The sequence below is a fragment of the Dipodomys merriami genome, unplaced genomic scaffold (genome assembly GCF_024711535.1).
Source record: "Dipodomys merriami isolate MVZ:Mamm:240054 unplaced genomic scaffold, mDipMer1.0.p SCAF_5, whole genome shotgun sequence".
Lineage (NCBI taxonomy): Eukaryota > Metazoa > Chordata > Mammalia > Rodentia > Heteromyidae > Dipodomys > Dipodomys merriami.
Genome location: NW_027206068.1, coordinates 14,224,083 through 14,236,404, shown reverse-complemented (window position 1 = coordinate 14,236,404; position 12,322 = coordinate 14,224,083). Strand labels below are relative to the sequence as shown.

The 12,322-nt window shown below is 38.2% G+C and overlaps 1 protein-coding gene across 1 annotated transcript in view; it reads left to right on the top strand.

The window, feature by feature from the left end:
* The window catches only part of Dnah11 (dynein axonemal heavy chain 11), a 278,195-nt gene that overhangs the window by 27,177 nt on the left and 238,696 nt on the right, over window positions 1–12,322 (top strand). The window contains 2 exon segments of the mRNA XM_069996108.1: window positions 7,017–7,133; window positions 12,051–12,188. Coding sequence (XP_069852209.1) covers window positions 7,017–7,133; window positions 12,051–12,188 — 255 coding nt within the window.

Here is a 12,322-nt window from a genome sequence, read left to right as displayed (position 1 = left end):
ATATATATATATATATATATATATATATATATATATATATACACCACATTTTCTTGATCCATTCATCTAGTGAGGGGCATCTGGATTGGTTCCATATCTTAGCTATGGTAAATAATGCTGCAATAAACATAGTTGTGCTGGTAGCTTTAGTATGGTCTTGTTTGTGATCATTTGGGTAAATGCCCAAAAGTGGGATTGCTGGGTCATAGGGGAGCTCTATGTGGAGTTTTTTGCGGGAACTCCATACTGCTTTCCAAAGTGGTTGAACAAGTTTATACTCCCACCAACAATGCAGTAAGGTTCCCTTCTGTCCACATCCCTTCCAGCATCTGTTGTTAATAGATTTCCTGATTATAGCCATTCTAACTGGGGTGAGGTGGAATCTCAATGTTGTTTTGATTTGCATTTCTTTTATGGCTAGAGAGGTTGAGCATTTCTTCATGTGTCTATTGGCCAGTCTTACTTCCTTTTTAGAGAAGTTTCTCTTTAGTCTTTAGCCCACTAATTTATTGGGATGTTGTTTCTTTGAAGATTTGTTGTTGGGGAATTTAATTTTTTGAGTTCCAAGTATATTTTAGATATGAGACCCTTGTCTGTTGTATGGCTAGTGAAGATCTTCTCCCATTCTGTGGGCTCTCTATTGATCTTGCTAGCTATGTCCTTTGCCATGCAGAAGCTCTGCAATTTCATGCAATGCCATTTGTCCAATATTTCTTTGATTTGTTGTGTTTCTGGGTCTCTATTAAGAAAATTTCACCTGTGCTAAGGAGCCCTATGCTTTCTCCTATTCCATCCTGTAATGTTTTCAGAGTGTCTGCTTTTATTTTGAGGTCTTTAATCCATTTGGAGTTGATTCTGGTGCATGGTGATAAATACAGATCTAGCTTTAGTTTTCTACAGGTGTTTAAACAACTTTACCAGCACCATTTACTGAAAAGGCTGGCTGGCTTCCATTCTATTTTTTTAAGCTCCCTTGTCAAAGATTAGGTGGCTATAGGTCTGTGGGTTCATTTCTGGGTCTTCAGTCCTATTCCATTGGTCCTCAGGTCTGTTCATGTGCCAGTACCAAACTGTTTTTATTACTATAGCTTTGTAGTAGAGTTTGAAATTTAGTATTGATATTCCTCCAGTACTGTTCTTTCTGCTAAGGATTGTTTTTGCTATGTGGGGTCTTTTATTGTTCCATATTAATTTTTGGATTGCTTCTTCTTTTTCATTGAAGAATGAGGTTGGGATATTGACAGATATTTTATTGAATTTGTATATAGCCTTTGCCAGTATTGCCGTTTCTTGATGTTAATCTTCCCAATCCCGGAGCATGGGAGGCTTTTCCACTTCCTTAGTTCTGCTTTAATTTCCTTTTTCAGGTTTTTAAAGTTTCATCATAGAGATCCTTCACCTCTTTAGTTAACTCCTAGGTATTTTATTTTTTGTGGAGCTATTACAAAAAGGGGTTGCTTTCCTAATTTCAGCTACACTTTTCTCATTGTTGGCATACAGAAAAGCCATTGATTTCTGAGGGTTAATCTTATATCCTGCTACTTTCCCAAAGTTTTAGATCAGGTCAAGTAACTTGGGAGTGGAATCCATGGGGTTCTTTAAGTACAAGATAATGTCATCTGCAAAGAGGAAGAGTTTTACTTCCTCTTTCCCTATTTGGATACCCTTTATGTTTGCATCTTATTGCTGTAGCTAGTCATTCTAATACTAATTTGAAGAGGAGTGGAGAGAGTGGATATCCTTGTCTCATTCCTGAATTTAGACAAAATGGCTTTAACTTTTCAGCATTAAGTAATATGCTGGCTGTAGGTTTGTCATACACAGCCTTCATTATATTGAGGAATGTTCCATGGATTCCTAGTTTTTCCAGAGCTTTCATCATAAAGGGGTGTTGGATCTTGTCAAATGCTTTTTCTGCATCTATTGAGATAATCATGTGGTTTTTATCCTTGCTCTTGTTGATATGATGAATTATATTAATTGATTTGTGTATATTGAACCAGCTTTGAAAGAAATCTTATATACAGATAAAGAAGATAGTAAAAAAATGTGATCTCTCAGGAGCACATAAATTTCACAAAAATAGGTTAACAAATGAAAATTAGCAAAGAACCATTTTCAACTCAGCACTAACAAACTCTTAGGATGAAGGTAGAAAGAGAAAGTATTTGAATAACTGGAAAGCCAATAAAATTACAGGAATTACCAGATAGCAATATTCAGTTGCTTGTTATCTGCAAGAAATCAGGTCACTGGCAGACACAAATGGACTGAAAGTGAAAGGACAGGAGTGATGTACTGAGTAAATGATGTACTAAACAAATGGAGGCTGAAACAAGAGAAGTACTTATCTTATCTGACAATTAGATAAAAGAATTAGATAAAGAAGGTCACTGTGTATTAAGGGAATAATCTATCAAGAAGATATAACAAATGTAAATATATATACATCAAACTTCTGTATATTCAGTGTCATAAACACAATTGGACGTAAAGGTACAGCTAGGTGCAGATACAATAATAATGGTTGAGTTCAATGCCCTACTCAAATCAATAGTTCATCCAGACCCTCCTCACCCTCCAAAAAAATCAAACTTCATAGCTAAGCTGCATCATGGAGTAAACTGATAACAGACATCTACAGAATATTCTATCTAGCAATTTCAAAATACACATTGCTTTTAGAAGCCCATGGAACTTAATCCAAAATAGAACATACTTTGGGCCATAAAACAAGTCAACACATTTTTTTGGGGTCCAGTCGTGGGGCCTTAACTCTGAGCCTGGGTGCTGTCCCTCAGCTCTTCAGCTCAAGGCTAGCGCTCTACCACTTGAGCCACAGCACCACTTCTGGCTTTTTTCTTTTTGCTTATAGGGTGCTGAGGAATCGAACCCAGGGCCTCAGGCATACAAGGCAAGCACTCTACCACTGAGCCACCTTCCCAGCCCGTCAACACATTTTTTAATGAAATAATTTCTTGTATCTTATCAGATCCTAATGGAACAAAGTTGGGAATATAGTACAGCTCACAAACAGAATCAAAGAGAAAAACAAAATATTTTCAAAAGATTTAGAAAATAAACTGGTAAATTCAATATTTAATCATCTCATAACTAACATTTTATTTTCTCTTTTTTGTCTTTTTGTTTTAGTTGCATGTATAGGTTAGATCATGCAGTACTTTGCTTTCTATGCCTAGCTTATTTCACTGGGCATAATGTCTTTCAGATCTGCCTATATTGTGGCAAATGGCAGCATGTCTGTTTTCAAATTGGAACAATGTGTTCCATTTTGTTTGTGTGTCATGTGTGAGCACACACATATGTACATGTGTATCTCTTGGTCAGTTTGATTGTTGATCAACATTCAAATTGTTTTACCTGTTGTGAGCTATGCTATGGTGCACGTGGAAACATATATCTTCGTTAAATGATTTCACCTTAGATTATGTACTGAAAAGAATTACTGGTATATAGTAAGTAGTTCTATTTTTAATTTCTTTAAGAACCCCTCATATAGTTTATGATTATGTCTCTATGACTATACATTCCCACCATATGAAAGGAAGTTTATGCTATGTCTAGCAAGGATTTTCCCTAGGAGGGTAAGAGAGGCTCAATGTTGATTTGAATGTGAAATTTGAAATCTATGTTTTTAGTTTTCTTAACATGCCATCAAAGGGAAAACAATCTCATGTATGCTAATCAGTGCAGAAAATGAACTTGACTTACTTTAACAGCTATTCACAACAAAAGAGCCTCAGAAAGGAAAGAATAGAGAACTCCCTTGAATTTGATCAAGACTTCGTGTATGGTACTCTTAGCCATGAGAGACTTTCCTAAATCCTGACCACATAGCATATAAAACTACCCACTTACCATTTCACTGAGATATTTAATAGATACCTAAACATTAATATGTTCATAGCCAAATCCATTTTTTACCCATTCCCAAACCTACTCCTGACTGTCTTTGGGTCATTAAATGTCATAAGAAATTGCCTACTTTGTGCAAAATCTTGTAGTTATACATAATCTCACTCATTTTTTTCATAGCAAGTATCTAGTTCTTTCAGATGGGTTATGAAAATGTAATTATGACTCATTTCTGACCTGGATTATTGCCTTTGCCTTGAATCTGCTAGTGCATTTTACGTGCAAAGTCAAACCAAGGCTTTTCTCTAATTAAAGCCCTTCAATAGGTTCCCTTGATGCTAATAAATAGAATTTTACATTTTCCAGAATATGGAAATGTTTTATAATGATTCCCAAGTAATATTAGCTCATCCTTTATTACCCAATAAATATTTATTGAAGAACTATGAGCTAGGAACCTTGTGAAATATTAGTATTATTATTATGGGGGAAAAAAGCCTGGCCATTAGGCTTAAAATCCAAGAGAGAATACAGCTAGTCAGTTACTATTAAATATGCTTATAGCTATTTGAAAAGAACATGGCTAACAGAGATCTACAAAGAGATCTCTTTTCCCAGAGATGAAAAAAAGAGACTAATAATACAAATATAAACAAAGCGAATGGGGAGTTGGTTAAGAGGGAGGAGATTGATGATGGGTGTGTTAAAATCCTAGAGTATGGGAACTTTGGAGAAGTATCAGAAGAGTCAGCCCACACAAGGCCTTGTGCATTATGCTAAGACCTTTGGAATTTATCTCAAGAAATTAAGGATACTGAATTGAGATATTAAATGGAAGCATTGTGAATAAGAGAGTAACGTAAGACTTATAATTTTGGAAGATTCTGTAGCCTGCAGTTTGGTGAATAAATCAGTCAAGATGAGTGGCAGAGAGAGTAGAGAGTGGTTACCAGAAATCCAGATGAAGACTTGCAGTGACCAGGCCAGAGCAGTGTCAGGATAAATGAGAAATAGGGACATTACCAAGACATAGCAGAGAAGGTGAAAAGCCTTGCTAGAGAGAAAGGCACTGCCCAGGTTTCTGTTAAAAATAAACATATAAACATATAAACATATAAAAAGAGCTGGGCGCTGGTGGCTCATGCCTGCGATTAGCTACTTGGGAGACTGAGATCTGAGGACTGAGGTTCCAAGCCAGCCTGGGCAGGAAAGTCTGTTGAGACTCTTATTTCCAATAAAACTCATCAAAAAAGCTGGAAGTGGCACTGTGGTTCAAGTGGTGGAGTGCTTGCCTTGAGCAAAAGAAGCTCAGAGACAATGCTCAGGCCCAGAGTTAAAGCCCCAGGATCCGGGGGTGGGGGGGAATATATATGCAGGTTTATAGAGAAAGTGATGGGTTCAGATTTGTCCTAGGTAATGTGAATTTCCTGGGAGACTTCCTAAAGGAAAGGTCCCATTGGCATTTCAGAATTCAGTTTCAGGAATGCATGAGTAAAGAGGTGTGTGTGATATCTGGGATTCCTAATTTATTTTCCCTTCCCAAGTTGTTACTTTAAGTGTGAAGTAATTTTGGAGAATTGTACGTTGTAACTTTCTGTATTACTCAAAGGAGAGAGAGAAAGAGAGCTATGTTAGGCTTGTCAAAACTTGTCTGGGAAATTGTGTTGACTTTTAAAGGTCAATGATCCTTGAATGAAGAGGCTTCTTGGCTATAATTCAGAAGAGGAGCCTTCCTCTTGATGCTAAATATAATGCTACAGCATATCACAAAGGGTTCTGGATATAGTCTGTGTGGCAATCTGAGTTAAATTCCACATCAAGTGCTTTCTTGGTCTGTTCAACCTGCTGTAACAAAATGTTTACATGGTGGGGTGAGGACCATGAGAAATTAAGAAGTTCTGGAAGCTGGGAAGTCATCAAGGCACCACCTAACTCAGTGGTGAGGTGTACTTCCCATTCACAGAACCTTCTTGCTCTCTCTCCCATGGGTGCACTGAGAGGTCTTAGGCCTATTTATAAGAGCACTTCTCCCATTCACTCAAGAAGACCCTCCCAAAGGCACCTCCTCCTACCTTGTTGGCATTAAATCATAGGATTCTTGAGGGGACATCACAGGCATGTCCCTTCATAGAAGCTTCATGGGTGAGGACAGGGGCTCCAAAGCCACACTGCCTGGCTTTACATTTTGGCCCCATCACTTACCAACGATGTGTTCTTGAACAAATTATTTAACTTCCCTATGTTTGTTTGTTTGTTGTGACTTACAAAATGAGGAAAAAATATTACCTGGGTTCCACGTTATTATGAGGTTGAGTTAATGTAAAGCTCTTGGAACAGAAGCTACAAATGTAGCTATCATTATTGCTATTATTATCAGCATTGTTCACAGATGCGAACCTAGCTATGAGGTGCCAAGGCTAAGACTGGCATTGGACAGATCATTCCTCAAGATGTATGGGGGCTCTTGAAAGTCACAGCTGCTTACTGTTTCCTTCTTTCTAGCTATGCGAGTGAGCAGATATGTGTTAGGAGGAAATGGGGTTGTTGGTTGCATATTAATAAGAAGCCAGGGCAATGTAGGAGCATTTCTGCTTTATTCTGCAGCACTAATGATGCCTTTTTACAGACTGGCAGATTGTTGTGTGCACCTGAGCAGATAGTGTTTCCTTTCCACGAGAAACAAACACTTCCTCTTTGAAGTTCTAATAAGGAAGAGTCCTTTCTTTTCCTGAGAAGCTTTACTTTTCATTTATAATTAAAATGGGTCAAGTAAAGGAAGATCAACCATTGCTCTTATGTGAGCAAAGGGGCCAGAGGCCAGAGCACTGGGGGGTGGGGGGGCAGGGGAGAGGGAGGAAACAGCGTCTGAGCAGTAGAAAGGGCTTGTGACAGAGTGGGATGTCTGAGCAGTGAAAAGGGTTGTGAAATGTAGGGTAACAGCACAGAACAGTCAGTGTTCCTGGAAGGCAGCCACCTGTTGTATAATCAGGTACAACTGTTTCTTGATCTTCCTGGAATCCTTCCATGAAAAAAATAAACTCATTTAGAGAGGAGGATGTGTGGGGAAGGCTATTGTTAAATGATTAATATTCTCATTAGATTCTTTCCCATCAACCAAAATTTTCTTTTGAATTTTACAGGAGTTCGAAAGTGATTATGTTGCATTTAAGTCCAGAACTCTGGATTTTGACAGAAGGCTGGGAACACTCCTTTGTGAAGGTTTCTGTCACTGTGGTGGTTTAGAAGCTGCATTTAAGGTAAGTGCTGAGGTCACAACTGCTGTAGAAATGAATAATTTAGGCTGTTAGATGGAAGGTTAGATGACTAGATCAGGTGGAGTATTAACCAGGCTTGCTCTGTAAATTTGGAATCATTCATTATGGAACAATGAAGTTTAGTTGGGCAAAGTTCATTTTAGAGCATGTAATCATCGAGATTTCCTGGCAGTCATAAGGTCATGGTTCTCATTACTCTTTGGGCTGGCTGATAAAATACTGCTTTGACAATAAGCCACAGTGAAAAGTTAAAAATAATAGCTGTTAAGTCGAGGTTTTCTTTTCTTTCCCATCATTTGTTTATTGCATTTACCTACCCACTTTATATCTTGGACTGAAATAAATATAGCGATAAGTTTCATCAAGTATATGACATTATTGGTTGTTAGCAAATCATTCTTTATCTGTGTATTAAGAATTTCATAAAATAAAGCAATCTGAATATTTCTCCGAAGTTGAAAGCTTGTAACATGTAATAGAAACACCAGGTGGAACTTGCTTGTCAAGGAGAGAATTATAAGTCAGGTGTAAATGAATAATTAGGTGATACTCAAAAGAGAAATTGAGTAGTTTAGATGCAAAGGCACAAGGATCAGACACGATACTGTTTGATTTTTGTGGGGAACATGGCTTGGTCATGGGACTTGAACTGGGAGCCTGGGCCCTGTCCCTGGGCTCTTTTGCCCCGAGTGAGCTCTCTACCACTTTGAGCCACAGCTCCACTTCCAGTTTTCTGTGGTTAATTGGAGATAAGAGTCTCACAGACTTTCCTGTCTGTACTGGCTTCAAACCACATCATCAAATCTCAGCCTCCTGAGTAGCTACAGGCATGAGCCAGTGGTGCCCGACCATACTGTTTAATTTTTAACCTTCAAACACTAAATGGCCAGAACTTAGTGAAGCCACTAATGTCCTCCAGCCTCAGATGACTTTACCATAGAGAACTGACAAGAATCAAACATCGTTCTGTGTTTTGAAAGAACTCCTTGGTGAAAGTGAAACGCTGTTGAACAAAATATCTAGCTTGTTATTAAAAATCTCAATTCTCAAGTGCAATTACCATTATGTGTAATTCTGTCACTAGATTTTCTTAGACTAGATATCCATATATACCTCTCTGGAACAAAAACAATTGCATATGGAAGTAGAGCTGTGACTCAAGCAGTAGAGCTCTAGCCTTGAACATAAGACAAGAGCTCAGGGACAGCACCCAGGCTCCAAGTTAATGCCCCAGGACAGCACAAAAACAAAACACCCCCCCCCCAGCATATTCTAATCCTCCTTTTCACTTAGCCAAGCCATACATATTTTTCTTATAGCAGAATTCAACAGTATGTGCTTTTTAAAAAAAAACAAAAACAAAAACAAAAAACCATGGGTATGATAGGCTATCCTATTCCTATTAGGAGAATTTGTTTTTGGCGCCTTTATAAATAATTGGAAATAAAAATGGAGAGAACTCTCACAAGAATTTCTAATTAGTCTAGCTAGAAATCAAATTCGTCTTTAAAATTTTCTCTAAATATTAATGTCTTTATTGTCATGTGATTTTTCACACAACTGTCCACGTGTTTGCACTTTGTCTATGGAAAAAACAAAGATGAAATCCTGTCCATGTATAGACTTGGTGAGAGTGGGACCTTGGCTTAGCACTTTGGTTAGGGTTGAGTTGCTTTCTGTAGCCGACAGCTAGTGGATAAGTGTCTGAGGCTAGTTGGACTAACCAGTAAATTGAAAATTGAAATAATACCCTAAGTGTACCATCGTACACTTCTGGAAAAGTAATTACAAAAGCAAGTAATTATAGGGTCATGTACTTGAGGAGAAAATGATTTTAGCCACAGGTGCAGGTTGATGAGCTTTTACCATTTACTGTTAGTTCCAAGAAAGAAATATGTGTAGCCTGTTCTTTGAAGATGACAATTGGATGCTTGCTCTTTTCAAAGACATGGTCAGGAAGGAAATTAAGCACTATTCAGTTCTAGTATAAATCTGTAATCCTTCAAAACCCAGAGTGATGATATTCTCACTGAAAAACAAAGCACAATAATAAATGACTGTCTAAAATTGATGTGAAGGTGAACTGAAACATGTAAGAAAAAAACTGTCTGGAATAGACTTTAAACTCACAGTTCTTTAACAAGGTATCAAAAGAGGTTTCTGTCACATGCTGGAGGTGGTTTTTCCATATTTGTGATGATGTATGAGGACCGTGTCTTCTGCCTAAGATGTGGGAGCCTCTGCTACTACTTTCTGGCTTTACAACCTTCCTCAAGATTGTGTTTTTCTTATGTCTTTACTTTTTCACACTTGGTGTTTAGGTCCCACTAAGCTGTAGCTAGGAAGTTCCTACTCCTATTTCAGTTATGAATGTAAGTGTTTAAAAAACAATACTGTGAAATAACTGTACTTTCCACTTATTGCTGGAATTACACTTTGTTAAACCTATGAAGCACTGTTGACTTTTAAACTTACCTGAAATCCAAACTCAACAAAAATAATGCTAGGAGAAGAAGGTTAATAGTTTACATTTTGCTTGATAAGAGCTAACTGAACAGGTTTAAACATATTTATCAATTTCTTCTAAAGTTAAAGTTGACATTACCAGAAAAGCAAGATTATTTGTCTATGCTGGCCAATAGTTTGTTTATACTTTAGTTTGTATATACTTTTTATTCTTTTTCCATTGCATGTAGTTATAGATAATATTTGTGAAACTTTTAAAATGAAGCTTTAATAATGTTTGAGGGCCACATTTTCTTAAGGAGAGAACAAAACTCTTTTTCCTTACAATATAAAACACATTTTTTTTGTCTGTTCTGGGGCCCAGATATCTGGGCCTGGGTATTGTCCCTGAGCTTTTCAGCTCAAAGGGGCTTGAAGTCTTGAACCCATGGCCTGGGTGCTGTCCCTGAGCTTTTTTACTCAATGCTAGAGCTCTAACACGTTGAGCCACAGCTCCACTTCTGGTTTTCTGTGGTTAATTGAAGATAAGAGCCTTGTGGACTTTCCTGACTGGGCTGGCTTTTGAACCACGATCCTCAGAGCTCAGCCTCCTGAGTAGCTAGGATGACAGGCATGAGCCACCAGTTCCCCACTGCAAAACGCAGTTGTTGTGCCACCTTGAATACATTTAGTTACTTTGAAATGTCATCTTATAGAAAATGTTTGAAAATGCTTATGTGAAAGCCTAATGGTGGGCATATTATAAAGCTCATGTGAAATAGTTCAATAATAAAATGTACTAGTCCTTCCTTATCCACAGGTGACATGGACAAGGCTCAAGGGGCTGCCCGAAGCAAGGGAAAGCACAGAGCCCTGTGCGTGCTCTGCTTCACCCTCCTTTTACCTGTGCATGATAAAGTTGGGCTTATAAATGAGACACAATGAGAGAGTGATAATAAAAACTAGCAATAAATAGAGCAAGTAGAACCAAGTAATGAAAGTTCGTTAAAGCATACCAATTGTTTATTTCTGGAATTTTCCATTGGATGAATTTGAATTGCAGTTCAGCAAACTGTTTCAGTAACTACAACCCTAGAAAGCCGCACCTGGGTTAAGTAGAGGACTAATGTGACCTGACTTTCAATGGCCAGTAAGAGACACTTGATGAAGCATAGACCCAGGTACCAGGTGGCCTGCTTTTAAACCCTAGTTCTGCCAGTAGCTGTGTGAATTTTAGCACGTTATTCCCTTTCCACAACTTGTTTTTCTCATCTGGAGCAGAAGATAAGAGCATTTTAAAGGCTCCTAATAGGCAGTGCCTGGTACACACTACTGTATGAATCCTGATTATATAGAAATATTAATGATGTCATTTTGTTTGCAACAAAAGCCGTCTCATGCTAGCACACAAAAGAACCCTGCTGGACAATAAGCCATTCAGGAAGCTAGTGGGAATGCAAGGTTAGGCTCACTTAGCTCAGCTTCATGGAACATAATGCGGGAAACCTAGGGGCTTCCACTGAGCAAGAGAGGGTTGACCTTCCTCCTTCTGTCTTGTGGGCACTTTGAACCTTTCAGTCCATACTGTCTACTTTTTTCCATTTGGTCTCCATTGGCTGCTTCTGCTTGCTGGTAGTTTCCACTTGCAACAATAGCAGACATAGATTCAGCCAACTGTGCTGACTGAGAGAGAGAAAATTGATTTAGCTTCAGGAATTGTTCTGACCCACACATTTGTGTCAGAGGAAGCCACTAAGCAGGGCCTGCTTTTGGAACAGTGACTATTATTGCTCCAGGCCACTGTAGAGGTGGCTAGCTCTTGTGAATGCACAAGAAGCCATGGGCAGTGGTGCATTTACTGTAATTATTGGTGGTATGACCAGAAGGGCCTCAATGTGGACACAGATATTCTTTATTTGTTGTTTTCTTCCTCTTTCTGCTTCCCTTCTTCCTCTTCTTCTTCTTCCTCCTCTTGGTGGTACTGAGGTTTGAGCTCAGGGTCTTGTTCTTCCTTAACTTGGTTGATTAGTTGATCCTCCAGATCTCAGCTTCTGGCATAGCTAGTATTGCAGGCATGCACCACCAGTGTGTCACTGGGATATTTTTGTATCTCAATACAAAAAATACCTGTATGTGTGAGAGAGGGAGAACAAATAACATGTATATAAGTCTTCTATTCTTCCATATGGATGATACTGAACAGGAAGTAGTATTAGCTGTTGGCAGGTACTACTGACAATTAGTGGCTCACCTGACCTGTCATTTTTCACTGAGGAGAAGAAATTATATCTAGGTTTTGTAAAAATTGTAAGAGATATAAAAATGTTTTAATTTTGAGGTATTACAATGTCCTTTTAGGGTTCTAGGCTTTGCTTGATGGGGAGAGTTGTGAGCTGAATATTTGTGTTAAAATCTCATTGTTCTTAACTTTCTTTATCTTTGATTTTTTTGTAGCTTTTAACCATATTTGGGAACTTTCTAGAGAAACCAGTTGTCATGGAAATTTTCAGCCCCCATTACAGCACATTAGTGAACATGTTCAATACAGAGCTGGATATGTGTAAGCAGTTGTATAATGAACACATGAAACAGGTGAGTGGTGGAAATACATTCACAGGGCATTTTTTTGTGGTTAATGGCCATTAACTAGAACTACATTTCATTATAGCTAAAGGCTCTCTCTCTCTCTCTATATATATATATGTATGTTATGATTTAGTTTTGCC